This window comes from Pithys albifrons, chromosome 12, assembly GCF_047495875.1.
Source record: "Pithys albifrons albifrons isolate INPA30051 chromosome 12, PitAlb_v1, whole genome shotgun sequence".
NCBI classification, from domain to species: domain Eukaryota; kingdom Metazoa; phylum Chordata; class Aves; order Passeriformes; family Thamnophilidae; genus Pithys; species Pithys albifrons.
Genome location: NC_092469.1, coordinates 14540642 through 14565234, shown reverse-complemented (window position 1 = coordinate 14565234; position 24593 = coordinate 14540642). Strand labels below are relative to the sequence as shown.

The 24593-nt window shown below is 51.8% G+C and overlaps 1 protein-coding gene across 5 annotated transcripts in view; it reads right to left on the bottom strand.

Annotated features, from left to right (window-relative positions):
• Positions 1-12789, bottom strand: part of PLEKHG4 (pleckstrin homology and RhoGEF domain containing G4) — an 85027-nt gene extending 72238 nt beyond the window's left edge. For all 5 annotated transcript variants that reach the window (XM_071567239.1, XM_071567241.1, XM_071567242.1 and 2 more), the window contains exon 1: positions 12260-12789. In XM_071567239.1, the coding sequence (XP_071423340.1) occupies positions 12260-12262 (3 nt within the window). In that variant the 5' untranslated portion in view covers positions 12263-12789. The remainder of the gene's footprint in view (positions 1-12259) is intronic.
• Between the last annotated feature and the right edge of the window lie 11804 nt (positions 12790-24593).

Sequence of the window (24593 nt, the reverse complement as noted above, 5' to 3'; positions counted from 1 at the left end):
CCTGCAACAAGCTGGCAGAACACGTGTGACAGGCAAACCACACACTGCCTGTGGCATGGCACTGCTTCCTTACCTTTTCTGCTGTTTCTCCAGATGTCAGCAACAAGCAAGGCTCCTAAAGTGTTCACACCTTTTCTGAGAAATCAGCTGCCTCCTGCAATACTCCCCAAGGCCAATGCAACCAGACAAAGAGAGGTTAAGGAGCTGTTTTCCATATTCATAGAAGCATAGATTATCCTGAGTTGGAATTCTTAATCCAATATTCTTAACCCAGGGACTCAGAAAGCAGGAGCCCTACATGCACACTTCCAAGCACTGAATGCTAGGGATGAGCATTTAATCCCAGCCCTAAACGGGAGAAGGCTTTTTTAGACAAGTTCCTTCCCACTCAGAAAAATAATAACTTCTGTTGACACCAACCTGTCCCAGCAAGTGCCTTCGACCTTGTCAGATAAAACTGGCCTTCACACAGGTGCTCTCCCACCCAGTACCAGCTGCCTGCTTGGGCACTATCACAGTAGCATTGCTGCTGGTAGCATTTGACAACAATCTCCCTCTGACCCTCCACAGCCCACAGGTTCAAACCATCAGTCAAAAACAGCTGGGGTTGATTCTGTGACATCTTCTGTCCCCGTGCTCTGCCTGAGCAAAATTCTTTCAGATATCAATTCCTCACCAAAAGAAATTTGTTAAGTTTACTGTTGCAAATAAAACAAAGAAGTCAAAATATTTGCACATGAGTCAGTGCATCGCTCTAAGGTTCTCACACCATTCCTGCTGCCTTAGCAAAGCCTTCACAAAACAATTATTAACATTGGCACCGAATCAAAAATCCTTTATATGGTTAAAATAAACCAGGTCGTACATTATCCTTTCTTTAGTAAAACACAGAGTAACCATAGCCTGTAGCCATTGCAGAGTGCACTGCTAACAGTGCACTCCATAGCACGGAAGCTTTATCTCCCTGTGGCTAGACTACACCATGAAGCCATGATAGCTGTGCAGGCTTCCACGGGACAGAAAGAAGGTTTCAACTCCTGCCATTTAATAGGAAGAGATGTTTGCCCCAATCTCTGCTAATTCCACATGAAAAGTCCTGAACAGGGAGTAAATTCCCACATCCTACCAAGCCGCATGTGATTGTAGCACCAGCATCCTTGGGCAGCTACAGAACAAGGGGATGGATGCAGCCTTCATGTGCCACAAATGACTGTGGAAGTGACACCACTTTTCAGTGCTCCCACCCACCCAGAGTTGTCACCCAGGGATGTGTCCTGCCAGGGTAGAGGGTGAAACATGGCAGTGCCTCGGAAGCCACCTTGAAAACACAGAGGGTGGAACATGGCAGAGCCTATAACAGCAGGAGATTCACCTCTAATCAGGGACTCATTAACCCAACTCACAATCTGAGGGGTGGGACTGCTTATTTGTATTAATTAACTACTCAGATTGCAGAGGGGTCAGAGGACAGGGCCTCAGCAAAGACTGTAAGAGGACACATGGTCCTACTGTTGACTGTGGAAGCCCAGATGGCCAAGCCACCCTGCACTCAGGGCCTGCTGCCACGCACCGCAAAGAGGCACAGGGAACTCACACAAACAAGAGATGGGGATAGTGCCATGTGGTCCAGGCGCTGATAAACCTGAAGTCCAGAGCCCATCCTACCTAAACACATCATGGAATCATAGAACGCATAAGGTTGGAAGGCACCACTGGGAAGTCATCTAGTCCAAATGCCCTGCTCCAGCAGGCTGTCCTAGATCGTATTAGGGGTCCCCTAAAGCATGTCATTCCACATGATTTTTTAATATCTCCAGAGAAGGAGACTCCTCAATCTCTCTGGGCAACCTACTTCAGAGCTTCCATCCCTCAGCTCAAGCTGGCAACACAACCCCCAGCAGGCATGAGGAGAAACTTCAGTGACCCAGGATGAGTGGACAGCATCTGGAGAGGAGGAGAGCAAGCTAAAACTAGCAAGGATCCAAGGAGATGGCACTCCTGCCCCAGCACACTTCCACCACAGCCAGCCCACAGCGGCCCCCAAGAGCTGACAGAGCCCAGCACAGGAGCCTCCTGGGGAAAGCAGCCTCCTTCAGGGACTGCAAATTTCAACCTTCCCTGCGTCCAACACTGTTGCCACATCCCCTTCACAGAAAAGGTCCTGGACACTTGTTCCTTTTCAGCCACTTGGCACAAACACTAACCAAGGCGCTTTCCAAGCAAACCAGAGAGCATCTCCCCAAGCAAAAGATGTCTTGGAACTCAAATGCTTCTTTGTCAATAGCACAGGAGGACCTATGAACTCCAGCTCACTGCCACCACTCCACCACACCTCCCAAAAGAGAAACATGCTTTTAAAATAACTCCTCTATAAATCAAAGCGCTAAATAAAGCCCAGGTTAAGGTCACGTCCGGCCAAACTGGCTTTCACTGCTGCTCAGCTGGGAGCTGGCTGCAGGGGCTGGAGCACAGCAAGGAAGAGGAAAGCAGCACATGGAGATGGGATGGGCTCCATGGGCTGAACCATGTGACAGGAACAACCCAGCATGGTCCCACCCAGAGGGCAGGGGAGCAGGGAGAACCCAGGAGGACATCACAGCTGGCAGAGGGCTTAGGTCTGAATAGGGATAGCAATGAATGGGGTAGGTGGGCTGCCCTCCCTCTCCTGCATATCACAGGAGCCACAGATGCTGTGAAATGAATAAAGCCATAAAGACTGTTGTGGAAAAGCTCTGCCGCTCAGCCCTTCTCCATCACAAACTGCAGCAATACCAGGTGTCAAGCAGAAACGACGTTACAAGTGCTTGGGCAAAAGCCCCAAGCCAAAACTGTGGTAGTCAATACAGGACTAAGAAGGAGGCAGCAGGAAGAGGAGCCTGGGATCTGTTACAGACCTGCTCAGGGGACACATCTACCTCTCCTGATACAAGCAGCTACTGTAGGATCTGAGAGGAACCTGCCAAGAGGCATCTGAAGTAACCAAGACCTTCTTGAGCTTTTCTAGGTGTATAGATTGAATGTGCTGCCTACCTTTGTGGGCATGAAGAGAATGACATAGCAGCTCCAGCCACTGGGAACTCCTGTCATGCTACATTTCTTTCTGACTCAGGACTCAGCTTCTTCCTCTTTGAGACCTGCTGCTCACCAGTTAAGTTTAAACCTGGAGAACCTCTTACAGGTTTGGAGAACAGTAAGTCAGCCTGCCTGGGGAGCAGAGAGAGCACACACACTGCGCACAGCATTAGAATACCTATGCTCTTCTAGCATGAGACAGCAACCCAAGTGGCTCAGGACAATGAAAGTCAATGCAGGGTGGGGGCTGCAACTCTGCTGGACCCACCTGGGCCCACAAAGCCTTGCCAGCATTTTCCCTACAACTCACCCAAGCACTTTGCTAATTTTGCCTACAAAATGCTGAGTCTTGGTCAAGGTGAATGTGAAGAGGCACAGATCTTCCCTGCTGACAGCCCAGATGCTGTCTGTGGACTCCTAAAAAATATTGTTATAGTGAGACCAGACTAACTGTTTGACTAACCCATGACTTATGGCAGACAACACTCCTTTCCAGCAAGCTGGAATACCCCATGTAACATGCTGAGGATTCATCCTGCAGCAGGAGTTTAGATAAAGAACCTGCAGCTTTGCTGTCAGAAACCCAGACCCCATCTGGGCCAACAAAGAATGGAACTACATGTCCCAAAGTGCCCCGGTTAAATCCAGAGCTTGCCGTGGCTTGGCAGAGCAAGGAACATAGCTGGGCAGTGGAGCAGAGCCCAGAGAGGCTGCGAGCACAGCGAGTGGTGCCCGTGGTACACCCAGCTCTGAGTCACCCAGTGTCTCGGCTCCCGCTCAGCAGGGAGGCCGTGCCAGGAACTCCCGCAACTTTGTCCTCCTTTGGCCAACTGCCCAGAGCCTGGCCACGTCCTGCACACACCCACATGCCTAGGTACCAACAGACAGTGCTAGAGCAGGACAGAAAACACAAGAGTCTGCAAAGGTGAGGGGAAGAGATGACCCAACCCTCACACACTCCAGACTGGAAAGTAGAAATAACAGCAAAACTGGGAAGAGGCAGAGCTCCAAGCAACACAACACAGCGCCTGCCCGTGGCCCCCAGCCAGCTTTGGGACTGGGAGAAAAGGAGCTCACAGCAGGGGCTGAGCAGGGCTGGGTTAGCTGGTCCCTCCGCCAGCAAAGGCTGCCGTGCTGCGCCGCTTGGCTGGGACTGCTCAGCTCTCAGCTGACGTGAGAAACCTCATTTCCAGTAAAAACAGACCTCTGGGCTTTCCATGAAGCCTTTCCACTTTCTGACACAAAGCCGAAAGACAGGCTGCTTTGCCTTTAAAAACGAGACAGTTCTCTGTTCAAAAGATCTTTGGCTAAAAACAAGGCTTGTTTTTCTGACAAAATTTGAGATTTCCCACTCCATTGCTGCAGGGAGGAGAACCCTCCCAGCCCCATTTCCTGAGCCATTCTAATCACAGCGGCAATGAGTTCAAGACAGAAAAATCTTCCCAGAGCAAGTGCCAGCTCCCCCCTCTGCTGCTCACTCTGAGACTCAGGGGGAGGCTGAGAGGAGGGCGCCTGCCTTCGGCACCCTGCTTGCCTCTGGATAAAATAATGCACTATTAAGTGGGGCAGCTATAGAGGTAGGTATTCCCACTCCTGTAATTATACCACCTTCCTGTGAGATAACCAGGAACGGCTCTACCTGCTCTTTGGCCTATTGTTTTAGGCTTTTCGGGGATAAAAGCACAACACCCTGTTCCACTTGGGAGGAAAGTGTTTGCAGTCTCACCCAGGCCAGCTTTGCTCAAGGGCTCTGCCTCTGAAAGCAACCTGCCTTCTGCATGTCACCATAGCATCCCATGCAGAGGGCATGGCTGTAGCCTGGCTCTGCTGCCCTGCCACTGGGGCAGGCAGGATGGCTCCACAGCCTGTGGATAAACCAGCTCCTACAGCCTTGCAGGGAGTGGTGCTCAGCAGACAGAGCTCAGAGAATCATTTCCAGATGCCTCCCTCTGTTCTCCCAGCCCTTCTCTGTGTTGACGCGGCTGCGGCAGCCAAAGCAGCTCCTACTGGGCAGCACACAGGATTATCATTCCAGGCACTGCAGGAAAACAAGCGCTTGGAAGCGATTAACTCATGATCTCTCATTTAATTAAACAAAGGGAAAAATGATGTATTTGCTTTTCAGCTCCCAGTTCCCTCTTCTGCGCATGCTGTAGGTCTGGGCTTGCGCAGCTGGTGAAAGGCAGGCCCAGAGCTGGGCAATCTCCTCACCAGCCTTGTTTTCACTCAAGGGGGACATCCCAGATTGCTCTGAAAGTGAAGTGTGACCTCCTGCGAGCTTCAGCTTTGGAGCTAGTGCACAGCCACACCAATGCTGTCCTTATCCCGGAACAAAAGGCAGGGAATAGCAGATGGCAGAGGCAGCCTGGTACAGGTACATCCCTGGCTCTGTACCACCCTGCAGGTGGCTTAACACAGACATTATCATATGGCAACATGACTGATCACCTGAGCCTGCCCTCCAGCCCAAGAGCTAGGTTTACATGGGTCTAATACAGCATCCTCCTCCTTACTGACCTTACTTCTCTCTACCCTTTCCTTTAGGTTTTCCCACTCCAGATTCTCTGAAGCAGAACCTGTAACTGTCTCCTTTGTCTGTGCAACACCCAACACATCAGAAAAGCTTCTGAAAACTGCTGAACAGATTGAAGAGGCCAAAGCAGGGATGACCCACAAGCCAAAGTTTTCTTTTAGCAGAAAGGGGCAGACCTGGGAAGTGGAGATAAGCCTTTCCTCATGGGTATGTGTCCTGCTCACAAATGAGCTCTCAATGAACTGAGCAGGAGGTAGGTGTTATTCAGACCAACAAATGAGTCCTGCTGCCAAAGACCTGTTACTTTCCATTAGCAATAGATCAAGGATATGATACAGGTGTTTAAAGGGCAGCTGAGAGAACGGATCAAAGCCCTGTCCTTAAACAGTCATCTTCCAGCTGAAACCAGGGCCCACAAGTGGATGAGAACAGCTATATGTAAAACACCATCCTTCAGCTGGACACCAGCTTATTTTGGTTTAGTTTAATCAAAGGATTAAGTCCTTAATCCGAAATAACTGTCTAAGCACATTTTTTTTTTAAATATCATTGGTATAGCTCTAACCATGCAATTAAGAAAGTGTAATTCTGTGTAAGAATTCTGCGTAATGCAAAGCTTTGGGTACTTTTCAAACACCCTTCTCAGCAACAGAATCATGCTGGAAAAGCATTAGCACATGTCAGCCATGGTTTCACTGCCCTCACGTGCCTCTCCACCTCCTCCAGACTCCCTGGAGTTCTTCTCTTAGCTCCTGCTGCCAGACTGCATGCGCTGCCCTGGCTTGGGCACCAACAGTCTCGCCATGCCACCATATGCCACAGTCCAGCCAGGGATCTCCACATTCAAAGTGTCATGTTCCTACAACAGGCTTGGACAAAGCTTGCTAAATCCTGTTAGATATCGCAGACAGAGCCAAGAATTTCCCAGGCCACTTCTATACAAGTCCCAGGGCATTGCAGCAGACTCCCTTTCTTTACAGAGCTCTTCTTACATATGCACTGAAAACCTTTCTCTCTGCTACCCAACAAAGGAAACTGCTTGAGCTCATTCATCTTATTATTGACAGCATTTGCTCCACTCTCAACTTCAGGCATTGGCAACTACCTGGCAAACCAACCCAAGCAGTAACATGTTGTGCCCCTTCCCATTTGTGCCTAATGTGTACCAAGTAACAGGGCACTCCAGCCTGATGAAAGATTTGTTTATACCAGCCAGCTATAAAATACCCTGGGTAAGTTCTTTACCAATCAGGTCAGCTCATTTTAACACCTTTTAGATATAGGCATTAGGCCATAGCCAACTCCTTGTGTTCCGACACCCATCTGGGGGCATCTTACAACAGATGGGCAGCCGCCTGTGCTCAAAAAAAAAAATGATAATCCTTCAGCAGACCAGCTGACAAGTGCCAAAAACGATCTCCATGGGGTCAGTATTTAGATTATTAGTTCTGTGCCAGTGTTGTACACGTTCTGGGCTCACGTTCAGATCTCATCCCTTCCTTTGCAAGGTGCATGAGCTGCTGGACAGACTCCCATGGGGGCTCATGGATTCTCCACATCTCACCAACTTAATAATTGAGGGTGGATGCCATGGAGAAATGACCTTGTTTTAGTTAAAGGGTTCCCAGATTGAATGTAGGAACTAGGTAACAGTCTATGGTCCCAGGATCCCATAACAGATGAGCCATAGTTCCTTTTGGCCTTAAACACACTGTATTACCATGTGCTCATGAAATACAAGTCCTGCTATGCCAGAAGAGAACAGAAATGCTCTGGAGTTGCAATTCCAGAAGGAGCCAGCTGACTGGAAGAGAAAACAGTAAGTGCAGAAGGATCTTCCTTGGAGAAGAATATCCCTGCACACCTCTGATACAAGAAAGCAGCTGACAGCAGCAATCAGATCCCACCTCTGAGGAAGAGGCTGTAAGGAAGGATGAACCAGAAGAACAGAACAGGCAGTACAGCCATGCCCATGGCTATGCCGTTTCAGCTATGGGCCACCCCAAGGGAGAAGTGCTCCTGGTTACAGGGACCCAGATTTGCTCCAGCATTCTCCAGGCTCACTGGGGAACAGAAACACGTGTGCTCAAGCTCTCCTGCCCCTGAGCAGCAAACCTGAGACAGAAGTCAGATGAAAACATTTCCCCTCTATCTGGGTACAGCACTAAATGTATGCCTCTTGGAAAGCTAAGTAAATCAGTCATAAACTCTTTGCTTTTACTAAACTCCTGAGTTAGAAAGGGGTGAACACAGGCTTTTAAAGCTACTCCCTTTATAGCTTTTTTTTCCTAAACAGAAAACAGTCTCACGTGTCCCATTATTTCCATACATATCAAAGGAGGGTGGAGATTTAACGAGCAATTTCTAAAAGATCTTTGTGCACAGAAGGGATGTATGCCAAAACGTGGGTGGTTATAAGCCCAAACACAAAGGAGAATACATCCACAGGCATTTTTCCCCTTGATCCATTAACGGGTCTGCATACCAGCCTCCTGAGCATATGAGAGGGACCTTGTTCAAAAGGTAAATGTATTCAGCAAGATGACAACAGGCAGCAAGTAACCCACATCCTTTAACCATGTTGGAGGCTCAGCAGTGCCGGGTTTTTGTTGGGAGGCACTGAGATCTCTGACAGGCAGCCTCAGGGAAGGTATCCTCCTGAAGGAACCTGCTCAGGAAGCCTCTGCCACACCCAACACAGGTGCAAAGCTCAAGGTGGACACCTAGCTCAGGTCACCAGAACTCCAGCATCTTTCCTTCTGTGCACCACACACAGAAACACATCCCATTGGGGGTGACTATAAAGCCCCATGGAGGCTCTCCTCTTCCATATCCACCAGTGTCTAGGTTGAGCACATGCCAGTCTTTGCCTGGTCCCCATTTCCCTTCAGCTGAGCCATTTGATTCTATTCAAAAAAATGTCTGGTTGCACCAGCTGGAGCAAGGGTTCATCCTGGCCTTCCCAGCCTGATGGCAGAATGGTAAATTCAAGCAGACAGAAAGACTTTCAGATTCATTCTGTGCTGCTTTGATCTTTGAAGTTTCAGCTTGGTGTCCAGTGATGCAAAAAATGGGATACATACGAAACCAGCCAGGAGCACTTACCACAAGAAAGGCTCCATTTTTTTGTTAATTTTTTAATGAAAGACTAGGCCAGCCAACAGAGATGAGGCACTCGGTGTGGCAGAGAGGTATTAGCATGGTCAAACCTTCAGAGTCAACAAGGGCACATCCACTCACTTCTCTGAGCTGCAACTCAGGTACCATGAGTGGTGTGGAAAGTACAGAGCATCCCATGGCCAGACGTGAGCAGCTCACTCCAGAAGCATCTCCTTGCTTTTTATTGCTTTCCAGTCAGCGACATGTCTAATCCTTGTGCTGCTACTCCCTTTTTCAGACCTTGGATACACTGAACTCTGCAGGACTGGAACAGGGGGTTCCCTTATGGGTGGGGAGCCAGGAATACAAACAAAAGGTGCTCTGATTTGAGTGCCCACAGGTAGGTTCAGTTTATAGTCCCCACAGAAGACACCTTCACTGTTTTTACAGAGATTTTTTCAGCACTTCGGTGCTAAAGGGGCCTGTAGCCCCCTGATGTGACTTTCACCCACACTCGGCCACCAGTGCTCAGGTTTAGGCTGTGCACACAGCCCGTAGGATGGTTCAAGTTTTGCACAGATTGGTTGCAGACAGGGTTATGTTTGAGATGAAACTACAAAATTAGGCTTCATGAGCTGAGTGGCTGTGCTTGTGCCCTAGTATTTAAAGGCAGACTTGCCGGCTATCATGAAGTGACCAGCTACAAGATGCTGACAAGACATTATGATCTCTTCTGCTAGCAGGATGTGCCCTCAGGCTGATTGCCCATGGGGCTAGATGGCAGTATGGCCAACAGGGGGTTATGCTACAAGATGCTGGTTTTCCCAAAATAAATGCTGACACTCAGCACAGAGTTCTCCTTGGACACCTGCAACACCTCACCATAAGCACTTGCTGTCTTGCCTTCCCACGTGGTACTAGAACACATTTAGCGATTCCTGGGTGGAGATGCCTGGATGCAGCTGGCCTGTCACCCGCATTTAGCCATTATTTTTAATGCTACAATGAATGTCATGTTCACCTGCCCAGTGCTTTTGGAAAGAAGCTGGGTAAAATGCAAGTTGTCATCCCTGTTACCCCAGAGGAGGTGCCTTCAAACTGCTTCCATGTGCTCAGGATTATGTGTCTGGACTTTGTCTGCGTTCCAACATCTTACTCACGGCTTTGGCACAGAAATAAAGAAAGAAGATCCCCAATGCTTAAAGCTCTTTGTGATTCCCAGACTCATTTCCTTCCCACCCTGGGAGAAGACATAACTGGACAATAAAAGACCCTGTTTTCTGCTGAAACCTATCCTCTCTCTTACCAGCACAAAGGTGCCACCTGAACTTCTCCACAGGAAGCACCAGGCGAGGTGAAGCCCTTTCCCATTTCCTAACAGGGAACAAGGGCAGACCCCCAGTCACAAAAACCATGATGGGATGAGCAAGGTAGACAGAGCCCAGCCAGGCTTGTGCTTTGCTCACACCATTGGGTTTCCACAGCTGCAAAAGTCACTTGTAGTGGAAGTGGGTTACTTTGGACCAAGGTATCTCACTGCATTTGGTGCTTTAGGCACCCCTCAGCGGCCACAACCATATGCACTTGTACACACACCACATCAGCCCTAACACTGAAACCCCAAGAAGAGGAATCACCTGCCTCATGCAGAGCAGGGCAGCCAGCAGTTGTCCCTCGCCAGATATCCATCAGGAGCCAAGCCTCCAAGTGTCCTGCAGACTGTTGGAGGCAATGGAAAAGTCTCTTGCAGGCCAGCAGTCTGACACATGTTCACTGAGATCCCTTTTCTTTGCCTGCAGAGTTTGATTCACCAGGACACTAAAAACTCAAGTTAAACAGAATAGCTTGGAGCTGCAGTCACAACTTGATTGCTCACAAAAATGCATCTCCAAAAAGGCAGACTGGTCTACCACAGCATTGAGAATAGACACCTGCCATGGACCACAGATGTCCACAGTGGCAAGAGCACCCATTACTGGGTCTGTGGCAGCTTGACCTCTGCTTCCTGCTCCTTACAGCTGCACTGAGCACCTGAGAGGCACATGATCCCTCCTCAGCAGTGATACACTGTCCCTGCAAGCCCATAACCCACCATGGGCACCTGGACTGGTCATCGGACTGCCCTACACAAAGGACTCTGCTTCTGACAGCTTTTACATCACACATTAGAATAATGTGAAGAAGGACCTGAAGGGGGATAAAGCACTTGGGAATCAAAAAGTGACCTCCAGCTTGCAGGAGCAGAGTAGCAGCAGTTGATCTCTGCCTCAGACCTCCCAGAGCAGTTTCACAAGTGCTGCTCCAGCCCCTCTGGCAAAATGTAGCCCATGGGACTGCAAAGGACAGCCTCCACCCTGCACAGCCCCAAAGAGTGCTCTCCTTCAATCTCAACTTCATACAGTAACAGCATAGCCCAAAAATTGCCAGGAACACACAAGGCATGGGGTGAGGGAAAGAAGTCCCTTGACTGAGATGAAGAAGTGGAAGAAGCAAGATGCCTGCAGACCTCCATAGCAGGACAGGAGAGAAAAGCACATCATGGCTCTGACAGGCATGTGAGGCTACACAGCACCACAGAATCCTCTGCAGAGTAGCTGGAGTATGGCAAAGGGAAAAACATGGTCTGTAAGGTTAGCTCAGGGTGCAGAAGTGAGAAGTTGGTCAACTCATCCTTCGATGAAAGCCAAGCTTTTTCCAGGCTCAAAAGCTGAACTTTTAAGAAAGAGCAAGTCACTGCCAGGCACAGCAGCAATGTGAGCTGCTTGTGCCCCTCACGGACTTTGTTCCCTCTGCTGTGGGAAAGCAGCCCGTGACACAGCAGGTCACCTCCAGATTTAGGGCTGCAGAGCACATGAATTCCAGCCTCAGCCCAGAAGCAAACTGTCAGAACACAGGTTGGTGCTCAGTGAGATCTCCCCACAGGGCCAGCAATTCTGCCAGTCTCTGCCAGCCCAGGGCTGGGCACCTCTGTCTGCAGGGCAGCACCAGTGAGTCTGGGCAGGGAATGGCCAGGGAGATCAGGTACTCTGCAGCCCACGGGGCTCACTGGCCTCACCTCTCCCCAGACAAGGATCCCTTGCAGAACTGGCACTGAAAGGGAAAAGTCCCTGCTTAGCTCCAGGGGTTCTCTGACCTCCAGATGCCCACCCTGGGCAGGAGAAAAGAAGCTGATATTCTCCCCTTCCCCAGACTCTGCAAAGGAGGAGTGCCCACAACCCCAGAGCAGGATTGGCAAAGAGTGAGGGCAGGAGGAGAGCCCAGCATCCAGGCAGCCCGAAAGACAGGCCCCATCCCAGCTCCTCTCTCCAGCACTGCACTCCAACGGGCAGGCACTTAACAGGGGGTCAGTGCCAACAAGCGCTCCGTGTCCCGGCTGCCACCGTTCAGGACTGGCACCAAGGGTAACCACCCGAGTAACGGGAAGTGCCAAAAGAGTATCCCACTCCCAGCACTAGTGCCGTGCACTGGCTCCAGGCAGGCTGCCCCGATAGCAGCTCCATCCCGCTCAGCCCTGCTGGTGCCCAGGGCAAGAGCCCTTCACAGAGATTTTCTTACCATGTTCCCGGCCTTCTTTATTGCCCCTCAATTCCAAAGACAGCGTCTTTTCTCTTTTTCCTCCATGTGTACGACGGGGCGTCTCCTCTCCTCTCCGACGTGAACCACCGAAGCACTTTGAGTTCTGGACTGTAATCCAAGCCCTCACCGCCCCCAGCACAGCTCCAACTAATCTAACTCATGACATTACCGGGGCTGAGCAGGGGACCTCGAAGGTTTCTCTGACAGCCAACTCCAGCGCTAGACAGCAGAAGGGCATAGCGAGAGCAGGGCGCGGCGTCCCGCAGCCCTGCGGGGGGCCTTGGGGACACGGGCAGAGCCAGAGACGCTTCTGGGCTGCTCCTTACGGCATCGCTGCCATCCACGGCCCTCGGAGCGCCGGGGCCGCCGCACAGACCCGCTCAATGAGGGCGCGTCGTGGCAGGGAGCTGCTTTTGCCCGGGAAGATCTGAATAGCTGCTAAAGGAGAACAAGCCCACGGCAGGCATCCCAAGAAGGTCTCCAGCTTCGCAAAGGGGTTTCCAGCAAAATCCTCGTCTCCCCACCGTCCCCCGCCCACCCGCCCCTCCTTTTGGCTTGTTTTTCTCTGAGTCCAAAGAAGTTTCTCCGCTCCACGAGGTCCTGGGGCAGCGCTGCAGGTTAAGCAAAATGACGAGAAACAAACAGAGAGAGTGCTCTGAAATACTGTTTTTCTAACTTCTAAAAGGAAAACAGAGAGCAGTGACCGCTTCAGGCAACAGCAACAAACTGCACTGGGATCGGGAGAGAGATGTGGAGACCTCACCCCCTCCCAAAGGAGGAAGTAATTTAACACGGCAAGTTTCTCCACCCCTCCATTAATTGTTTAAGATGGCCAGGGGCCAAAAGCAGTGCCCGAGCACTAGGAAGGTCACCAAACAGGCAGGCAGCAGCCTACAGAAGTGACAACGGGAAAGGGCAGAGCCACAGAGGCGGAGAGGGAGGAGAGAGGCAGGTGCCGCGGGGCATCCCAGGATCCTCTGACACACAAAGGCTTTGTGTAACGGGAAGCAGGGCGGGAAGTGACACACAGGCAAAACCTTGGAGCCCTGGGCACGAAGTGCAGGGCCTGGGATGAGAAACTGCTTCCCAGACCAAGCAGTGCATAGTCTTGGCAGCCTCAGTGAGGACTGACCCTCCATCAAGGAGTCCACAGTGCTGGTACGGGGTTGTCCCCGCTTCTGGGAGAGGTTACACAAACCAATGTATCTCAAGAGGGAAAGTGACTCAGACCTATAGCAGGAGGGAAGGCATCTCCTGGATGGACAAGCTCAGTAGAGCAGCACAGGGTGCTTGCCTGATGAAGCTGGAGCAACTGGTACCAACACCTCTGCTGCCTTGGCTCAAGGGGCAGATTCCCACAGCTTTCCCAAGCCCTGCTCCAGAGGGCCAGCAGCAGGGCCCACACAGGCTGGTCCAGCTCAAGACCACCTTCATGTACTCATTTCCCAGGGGCAACTGCCAACACTTGGTCCTAAAACCCCATTGCACATGATGGCCTCATAGCATGTTTTCAGATCTAACCAGCAACTGAGCAGCCCCAAAGCCAACCATTCAATCCACCCACTGCTTGGTGTGCTGCTGCATTCCCTGTGGGCACCAAGGACAGGTGACAGTCCCTGCAGGGTTGCAGTTTGCTTTTCTTAAGAAAAATGAGATGTCCTCCTCCTAAAAGGGGCTGCAACACTGACAGTGACCAGAGCTGGGCAGCTGTTTCACTGTCCGCACTTGGCTTGCAAACACCCTGTGCTTGCAGAGGCTCCCCCAGGGCCTCTGTAGGCAGTGTCCATGTCAGGTGACGGTAGTTGCTAATCCCAAACTGGGTGAAGGAGAGCATCCCTGCCACTGCAACAGGTATTAACAACCCAGCACAGGCACTACCTAGTTGTTGTCATCTGCAATAACTCACTTGAGATCTTAGATTTTGTCTGTGGATACAGGACAGCCTTTCTTTCTCCATCATATTCATTGCAAGAGGATGAGGAACCTGGCATAGTTCCCCCCAAAGTCTACGACCACTGCTTTCACCATCTGCACAAAATTACATTTGTAAAGTAGCTTTGGCCTTCATCTATTCCCAAAACGCATCTCCCAGCCCACAAACATGGCTACATTTGGCCAACCTTTGCAACATCTTCCTGCAGGTGCTGGGAGTGACCCTGACTGCCTCCCTCCCAGAAAGAGCACCGAGAACAATGTCTCTGCAGCACTCACATGGCTGGCAGGGACAAGGCTTATGCTATCAAAAGTGCCAAGCTATTTCTGTTGGAGACTTATCCACATCACAGAATAAAAGGAGGTAGAAGAGATCCACCTCACCTCTCACTCCTAGATGTTTTATAGAAATGTCCCTGCTTTTTCTACAGCTGCAGCAATACATGTAGGTTCCCCTCCAGGAGGCCACAGATGCCCAGGACTAACCCAAATTATAAAACCATAGAGGAACCCTGAGGTGCAAGGAACCCACATGGATCAGAGTCCAGTTCGCGGTTCTTCACAGGACAACCCCAAAAGTCACACCATGTGTGATCGCACCATCCTTTTACACAATTGTTTTTATCCAGCAAATAGGTCTCTGCAATTACCCTGGGGTCTGCAGGGACACCAGTCTCCAAGTAGAGATCTGAAGCCTTTATGCTGTCTGGCCACCAAGGCTGGGCTCTTCAGGGCTACTTCAGCAGATGAGGAAGGCACCACAGAAGTGCACAGAGCCTGATTCCTATCCCTTTTTCCATGACAACTGAAAGCTCTCCGCAAGCTCCCAAGCCAATACCACTCAGGAGGATGCAGGAAGTTGGAATTTATAGAGGCAGAGGGGGAACAGGCTGTTGAACACAGGAGCAGCTTAGAGCCCAACCTCACACCTCCTCCCCTTCCTACACTGCACTCCAAGCTCAGGAGCACCCCCATCACAGTTGGAGGCAGTGACGTGATTTCCTGTGCTGTGGCACAGCACTAAGGGGAACATCTCACTGCTATTTACTCATGGCTGGATTCTAATATAGTTTCTTTTTTTTTAAATTGTAAAGTGGCCTTTCCCTCTTCTCCTGCATTGTAGATCCATTTCCCACATAAGCACATGGGAGACAGCTGTAGCCAGCACTTCAGTGGGTGTTAAAAAGCCCCTCTTGACTGAGGCTGACAACAATGCTGTGCTTGTTCCCCAGCACAGTCTCACACTGTGTCCTCACTCTTGCATGAGGCCTGTGCTTTCCTCAGGGTGGGTTTAATTGCTGGAGCCACTGCAAAAGGCTGCTGTCATCCATGCTGGCAGAGATCTGAGTGCTCCAGCTTCCCATTCAGCAGACCCAGGTCCTTTGCATGGACTAAGGGGCAATTTTACACCGAGGGAACCTTTTTGGTACCCACCTGCAGCACCTGCTGGGTATTGCTAAGCTCTACCTGTCCCAGAGGTGAAATACAGCAAAAGGCAGCAGATGCTAATATCAGGAAGAATGGGGAGCTCAACTCTGAAGATTGTGGATCCTTCCCAGAGTTGAAAAAGAAGGAGACGGGAGAAGGGTCAGTACAACAACTGTTCTGAAAACTTCAGACCCTCATCTCTTTCTCCTCTGTCCCCTTCCCCTTTTCTTGATCTAGTTTCTGGTGCTGCAGTATTTCTCAAGTGCCTGAAGCAGTACCACAACCTTGAGCCCTGGAAGAACTGGGAGAGAGTGCAGACAGAGGTAGACAGCAGGGAAAGGACTTCTGCCTTTGAGTCAACACCAGCAGAGTTCTGCTTATTTTTAGTTGTGCAAATCAGGAAATGCTCAATTCTTTTATGAATAGGATTCAGCTATTTTGGAAGAAACACAGGACAGATGTTTTAAATGCCAGATAAGGACATCTCCTAACCTAGGGGAAGTTGTGCAATATGAATGTTAGCAGGATGATTATACTACAGGGGCCAAAAGCTCTTAGGAAAATACCACCATGAGGTCCACAGCAATTTAGCATGCAGTCCTCAGCACAGGGAAATTCCTATGGCCACAGAGACTCCTGAGGGAAAGGAGAGTCCAGGAGCAGGCTGTGGCACAGCAGTACTCCAGGACCTACAGCTCCTGCTGACCCATTTATCAATGGATGCCTCCATCTACGTCGAGGAATCTCATCTCCAGACTGGGTTTCTCCACTAGCTCCTGCGTCCATAGACATGGCAATGCAGACATCCCATGGATTAAGCTGTACCCAGAAAGTGTGTGGGTGTGGGTGTGGGTGTGTGTGGCTCAGCTTCTCCAACGAAGATTTGGGAAGGGCTGTCCCCACGTGGGTGTGCCCTTCCAGCCTGCACAGTGGATTTTTTTTCAGGTGAGGCACAGCGTGACCCAGAAAGTACAGTTTCAAGAAAGGTACATTAAAATCTCACCAAGATATCCACCATGAATCCTCATAGAATATCCTGACTTGGAAGGGACTCACAAGAATCATCAAAGTTCAAATCCAATCATAATTCCTTTCCAATGGCAGCCTACAAAAGCATGGAAAGCCACCAAGAAACAGCATTAGACCCAAGCTCAAGGAATTGCCTTAAAACCAGCAATAGATTTTGCTCAAAACAGGTTTTGTGAAAGAAAAGCAACAAGTGCTGCAGCAAGTAGAGCTGCAAGCAACCCCCTGCACAAGCGTTTGAGGAAAGAACTAGTTCTCTCCCCATTAGGGAGACAAGAGCCAGTTGTATGAGTTTAATAACAGTTAAACCTTTATTTCAGATCACAAGTAAAGCAGGTCTTGGCTTCACAAAAGCACATCTTGGTTTAACTAATTAATTTGATAATCCGCTATTTGCAATCCTCAGGAGACATTCAGCTTCTAAAGCAAGTAATTACCACTAAGTGGCAACCTCTTTGTGAGGCCCAGTCTGATTAGGGAAAAAAGTTTCTTAAGCCAGAAATATAATCATGGTGTGATTTCCCAGAAGGACTGGAGGAGAGACTACATAACAACAGCTGGTCACACTCACCATCTGAAGGAGCAGGAGCAACTCAATTACTAGGTCTCCAGCTACAATTCAAGATGTTGTTCGGAGCCACGTGCAATTATGGTGCGCAGTTACCCATCAGGAGGCTTTACAGGAAGTGTTTTATAGGGACAGAAGTCAGGAATGTCCCACTTAGGGGGTCTCAAATATTCACATGTGCCATGAGGAAAAGGGGCTGAGGGGAAATAAAAATAAAAGAAATAAAATATACACATCAGGCCTGCTGCAGCATGTGTTGAGGGAGGTGACTCTTCCTCCTCTGCCCTCATGAGACCCCACCTGGAGTACTGCATCCAGGTCTGGGGTCCTTAGCACAGGAATGACATGGACCTATTAGAGCAGATCCAGAGGAGGCCATGAAGGTGATCCCAGGGCTGGAGCAGCTTTGCTGGGGAGGCAGGCTGAGAGAGTTAGGACTGTTCTGCCTGAAGCAGAGAAGGCTTTGGGAAGACCTTAGAGCAGCCTTCAGTACCTAAAGGAGGCTTACAAAAAGAGAACAAGTTTTTATGGAGGCAGAGAGTGACAGGACAAGGGGAAGTGGTTTTAAAAGAGGAGAGATTTAGATTAGATGTTAGGAAGAAATTCTTTACTCAGAGGGTGGTGAGGCACTGACACAGGTTGCCCAGAAAAGCAGTGGATGCCCCATCCCTAGAAGTGTCCAAGGCCAGGCTGGATGGGGCTTTGAGCAACTTGATCTAACTAGTGGCATCCCTGCCCTTGCCAAAGAGGTTGGAACTTTGAGGTCCCTTCCAGTCCAAACTATTCTATGATTCTATCTGCAAGCTCAGATAGAATCTGAGCTTGCAGTCCCCCAGAGAAGAGATCCAGGCAGGGGAATGCCAGCCTTATATCCTCTCTGCCCAGATATTAAGGCACACTTTGATGACACACAGTGCCTTCCCAGACAAGCCAGCTGGACTCCATACATGCAGAGCACTTGCTAATTAGAATAGCTCCAGGCATCCACAAGTGCCCTGGGGTCTTGGCTCAGCAACAGCCTAGCACTGGCATCGATTTCTGCCCGAGCCCACAGGACAGAGTCTTCCTTCTGCACACATCCAGGACACCCATCTCAGGCTGAGCAGCTTTGGGCTGGGGGGGCCAGAGGTGCCTCCAGGCCTTGTGAAGTGGCCATGCTGCACACCACTCATGGGCTAACACCTCTACAACAATCTCCAGTGACTTCTCATTGAAGTCATGTCCGCAGCCAGCATGGGTAGGAGCAGGGCTTGGATGGAAGCCAGGGCTCCTGCCCCAATCAGGCACCCTCCCAGTAAGCACATTTTCTCTATGGTACCTCAAGGTGTTTCCCCTCTGCAACAGACTCCACTCTTGGGTGCTGGGTCTCAGCATCCCAGGGCTCAGAGCACTAGGCAGGTGCACTGGTTGGCAGGACACGACTATAAAGCAAAGAAGATCCCTCCCCAGGAGCCTGGAATAGAGACCTGTAGGATGCAGAGCCAGGCAGAGGCACACCTCTCTGGGTGTGGGTGCAGTCAAGAGAGTTTAAATGGTTTAAGAGGGGCTGCCCGTCTGTCTCCATGGAGTTTAGGCACTGTTAACCTTTGCTGAGAACAAAGTGCTCTTGGCTGAGAAATCCAACTGCAGTTTCAGAACTGCTGCTTCAAAACTCAGCACCATCTCTGAACAGAAGAACAGATCAGCTTTCTCTGAAGAGCAGCCTAAAACTGGCCTCTCTCTCTCCAGATCCCATGTATTTAATGGCACAGGAGAGTCATCTGTTTACCTTCCCTGCTGGCAGTGATGTTGCATGCTATTTAGTCCTCACAGCAGATGTTTACTCTGAGACAGCACGCTCACCTCTGAGCTAGACATGCCAGTGGGCACCCACACCCTTCCTGTCCCAGTGCCTCTCCCACAGACACAGGAGATATGGAACACGGGGTCACACGCTGCTGTACATGCTGTCCTCAGTCACAGCTGCCAAGGCCCACTCCTCTTTCCAGGTCTGCTTGACAGAACAAGGGTTGTGATGACAGATGCCCCTCCATGGCTCCACACCACCAGGAGCCCCCCCCAGCTGTGTCCCTGCTCTGTGCCCAGCTCACACCTGAGCAACCAGCACCCACAGGACATGTGCCCAGCCCACACCGAGGGTATATCCTACTAAGCACCAATCATTACCACACAAGGGCTGGGGCACATTTCTGAGCTGAAGACCCATCCCTTCTCTTTCCAAAACTAACCTAAATCCAACTATGTCCTTCATGGAGGGACAGCTGACCACTCTAACCAGGCAAATGGGGACCCCCACTCTGACCACTGGCTGCAGTCTCTGCCCTACAGTTCGCAGAGCCATGGCCATCACCCAGGACCTACCTGGGGCAACAGTCAGGGACTCTGAACCAGGAGCTGTGACCCCTAGAGTTGTTACTTCCCTTGGGTGCACATTCTGCAAGCCCCTCCCCAGCCCACCGAGCCCTTCACAAACCCAAACACTTACAGCCAACACTTGCAGAGCCTGTGCCCAGCAGATCCCAGCAGTTCCTGCAGACCATTCTCCCATGGCAGAGTCTCCAGAGAGAAGGAAAGCTCTCACCTGCCTGCAGTTTGCTCCTCCAGAACAGGCAGACAGAAGAGCAGCTGAGTTAGCTCAGCACTCCCTAAGGCAGAGCCATGGCCCGAGGGTGCAGCTCCAGCTGCAGTCAGTGCCTTATAGAGCCAGGTGGGCGTTCCTGGGACCAGCTCTCACAGCTGGACTGTGTTGCCCACTGAACTCCAGTCCCTCAGGTCCTCCACATGTTTCTCAAAGTACCCTTAGTCTAACTGCTGTTTTCTGCAGGGGAATGGCAACCTGCTCAGAGCTGAGTGACAGTGTCCTCTGGTACAGGAGGGACCTGCTTTGTCCCCCACCAGCCTTGCCCAGCTGAGTAGCAGCTGAGAAAGATCTCAGCCATCCATCTGTCTCAACAGAGCAGCTCTGCAAGACTCCAGGCCGTTTAAGTCACTCTGCAGCAGTGAAAGAGCAGTTTGGGGTCAGGGTCTTCTCCCAAGGGCAGTCTGGAGCCAACTCTGCTGTCTGCAGATCCAGAGCACAGGAGGTGATGGAAAGGCTCCTCAGATGCCACTGGGAAGGGCTGGTTTGACAGGAATAGGAGCAGTTTGCCATGGAACATCCACAGCTGGCAATTAGAGGAGTGAACCTCAGGCAATGCTTATAGCAAGGATGCCAGGCAGGAACACAGATGGGACACAGGGCACAGTGGGATCCTGGAAGAGGCGGTGTGATGTGGTTCACAGCTCCTACACCAGGAACCCTTAATTTCCATGCTGGAGGGAGAGGATCCTGCACCAGGAAGGAGCACAAGACTGACATGCTGATGGTTGTGCCAGCTGGAGTGGGCACCTCCCCTCCACAGCACCAGGGCTGGAGAGCAGGGCAGGAAAGGGTGTGATTCAGTGCCATCAGCAGCAATAACAATGTGTCTCCTGAAGGAGATGAGCAGCTTCCCCTTCAGACAGACAGGGTGGAGGTCTCCTGCCTCCTGCCATCAATTTCTCCTGGTTCCCTCTCACTTGCCTTTTTTCTATCACCACTGCTGCTCTCTCCCTCCTTGCAGAGGGATCTCTGCTCCCAAACTGAGTCACAGGGTAAGGCCAGTTGCAGAGCAGCCACAGAAAGGGACTGGGAGGCTTAAACCCTTCTGGGATTCATGCAGGACTGTTGGACTCGGGCCAGGAGCCTCTGGAGGAGCTCGGCAGGAGGTGGGACAAGCACTTTGAGAGCTTTCTTCCCACCACAGATCCATGCAAGTGTGTGTTGTCTTTTTCTTCTTTATACAATCATAGGGGTTGGAATACAATTAAGGGGTTGGAACGAACCTTGAAGATCAAATAGTCCCGTGCCATGGGCAGGGACACCTCCCGCTTGACCAGGTTGCTCAAGGAAGGCCTTGTCCAGCCTGGCCTTGAACCTCCATGGGCAGCCCATGCCAGTGTCTCACCATGCTCACAGCAAAACAAACAAACAAACAAACAAACAAAAAAGGTTTGGTTTTGGGTCATATTTTATAGCCCCTGCCTGTGTTTGCTGCTGGGGGAGATGAAGGTGTCTGAGGAAGAGCGTGCACAGTTCCCAAGCAGTGTGTCCAGCAGCTGCCTGTACACCGCAGCGGCCATCAGGACAGTGGGAGGGATCCGAGTGGACCCGACCGCGCTGTACACCAAAGGAGGTCTGAAACCACTACAAATACATTACTGCTTTACCTCCCCTTTCACGGAGTTGCGGGGCCTTCACACTGCGCTGCGCTCCCGCTCACACCGCGGCCTCTCTCAGGGGGCGGCCGCCATCTTGGGGGGGGGGGGGGGGGGGCGGTGCGGAGGCGAGGCCTGGGCGCGGGGCGACACCTGCCGGCGGTGCTGGGCGGCGCGCGCGATCCCGCCGCTCCCGCTTCTCCCTCTTGTCCCGCTGTCCCCGCCGCTCCCATTCCTGCCTCCGCTCCCGCTTCTCCCTGTTCTGCCGCTGTCCCCGCCGCTCCCGCTTCTCCCTCTTATCCCGCCGCTCCTGCTTCTCCCGCCGTCCCCGCTGTCCCCGTGGCTACTGCTTCTCCCGCTGTCCCCGCCGCTTCCGCTGTCTCCGCCGGTCCTGCTTCTCCTGCTGTCTCCGCTTCTCCCGCTCCCGCTGTCCCCGCCGCTCCCTCCGTCCCCGTTTCTCCCGCCGCTCCCGCTTCTCTGGTCTTTCCCGTCTCTCCCGCTGCTCCCGCCGTCCCCGACCACCGAGCTCCGTGCGGCAGCCCCGCCGCGGCACAGCCGGCGCCGCCTCCTCTTCCGACCCTGGCCGGAGGGAAGATGCTCCCCCTACACCCCTGCCCCTCCATCCCCACCAGGTTGCGGGCGGTTTGGTTGCCTTTGGTTAAGCTGCACAGCCCCCGCACGTGGAGCTGGATTTATAGACAAATACAAGCACAGCGAGGTATCTGCCTGACTATTTCCCCTCTTCGTTGCACTCCTTCAGTCTGTAATTTCCTGTTTGCTCCTAAAGAAAGCTATTTTTACTAGGGAAAAAAAACAAACAAAAAAATCAAACGTTTATAACAGTCCTGTCTGTTCCCTGGCAGGATAAAGCAAAGATTGGAGTGAGCCTGGCAGGCGTCATGGATTAACTCGCCGGCAGCAGCCTGTCCCACCTGCTGGCTCCACAGCCCTTCCACCCCGACACAAGTGGCTCATGCTCCTTCCAGCTGGCTCCTACCAGCAGCCCCACACTATTACATGGGAAACCATCATACTTATTGACTTTCATAGTTGTTTCTTTTTTTTTTCATCTTTCTGGGGTACCTGTCTGAAGCTTCTGTCAGCTTTCTCTGTAAAGAGGAGAGGGTAGGGCTGTCTACTGGAAATATGTGTGTCTACATGCACGTACATGGTCGACAAGAGGAGAGCCTGACTTTGGGAGATGGGCCTGTCTAAGAGAGCAGACAGGAGCCAAGTGTCCAGGAGAAATTTGGAGGGGCTGATACCTGCACAAGTGATACTCATGTGGCCCCAGAACCAGCCATGCCTTGAGGAGGGCTCTCAGGGCACCTCTGAGCCCACAATTCATCCAGCTGCCTGTAAGAGCCTCAGAGCCCAAAAACTGAGAGGGAGCCACACACAGTGAGGCCTCAGGTGTGTGCACAGTCAGAAGCTGACTTTGCCCCAGCCAGCCATGGAGCCAAAGCAAAGCTTTAACTGGCTCTCCAACTCCAACAGTGTAGGCTTAGCTGGGCTCCAAGAGGCAAAACTGGTGTGCCAGCAGGGATTGCCCTGCATTGCTGTGAGAGACGAAACCACAGATACAGCAGAGCTACTGCAGAGTCTGATCTCCACTGGTACCCCGTGGCCCTTCCAAGCTTTTCTTCATAGATTTTCCACAAGTTTGGGGTGACCTGTGGTCTGATGGAGACCTGACTAGTTGGGCTGGTGGCCACCTCCCCAGAGTGCCCTTAGCATGCTCCCTCCCTCTCCAACCAACCCCCCACAGGTTTCATTTACCTTCAGGACTGCCTGGCTGTGTGTCCACAGACGGCAGGATAAGACAAGGTGAGAGGAGCCCAGGCAGATTCTTCAGGGATCTTTGCCCTCCTGGTGGCTGTGAGGAAAAGCTCTGGCTGGCTGCGGGGAAGATCACAGCTCTGCAATCTGGAGTGCTTTTAAAATCAAAGCCTCCACCATGTTGTCATTCATCCTGGGTGTTCTGTGGGAGTCCCCAGGAGTAGCAGCCTGGTCACACAGTCGTCCAGGGATTCCCACAGTTTGCGCCTCCAGGGAAAAGCAGGGAAATCTGAATCACGAAGGGTGGTGTGGATCACCCCATCCAGCTCCTGCTGACCTAAAGATCTCACTGATCTTGTCTGTCCTCAGCCATTCTACACTGCAGCCCGTTTCCCTGCACAGCCGGGGTGTGGGGAAAGCCTCCTGGCCAGTCCTGCAGCCCGGCGGGTGGCACAGCCGCTGGAGAGGGTCCCCAGCTCTGCGGGGAGCGCGGGGACAGTCACTGCCGGCAGATGTCGAGCAGACACGGGGCAGCCGAGGGGCTGGCTCGACACGCGCCCGAGGGGTGCAGCGCGGAGCACAAAGGGTCTCCCATCCTGGCCGCTCTGCCCTGGAACGCAGCTTGGGAACCACTGCCCAGCGCAAATCTGTTCCTCATTATCCTCCCCGGCTGCCAACTGATCCCAGCTCCGTCACCAGCCGCTCGCTGCACAGCCCCGGCCAGCTCGCATCCCGTCAGCCGGGCAACTTCTGCACGGCTTCACCAGCCAGTGCAGTGGAACAGACCCTGACCAGGGCTGGCATCCCCTCTCCGGAGGTAATGCCAGAGTGAAAACGAAATGTTCACCAACAAGCATAGAAGGGTTCCACTGAAAGCAGGGATGAGGGATAGCTGCTTCACGTGAGAGGAGCAGGAAGGCAAATGCAGGAGAATTCAGGAGAGGTGTTCAGTCTGATCATACCCTGGTGAGATGGATGCCTGCCTGGTTGGCAGGAGCAGGAAGGAGCAAGGAACAGACTGATGTGCCTTCAAAACAAAATGCCAGAGAAAACCAGCTTTAGGAAGACAAGGCAGAAGGGATTTACAACAGGGCACAGAGAAACTAGATCCCAAGTCTTCTCGGAGACACACATGGAAGAACAAGAGGCAACAGGAAGAACCTACGCCAGGGAAGTATTTACTGGGCGTAAAGAGAAATGAATTCTCTGCAAGACTGTGCAGCCATGGTGTGGCTCTGGGACAGGGACAGTTGACTCCTCCATCCTTGGGCACATTGCAAATCCAGAGCTCTGAGCTACCTGCTCTAGCTTTGCCATCAGCCCTGTATCGAGCTGGGGTTGGAC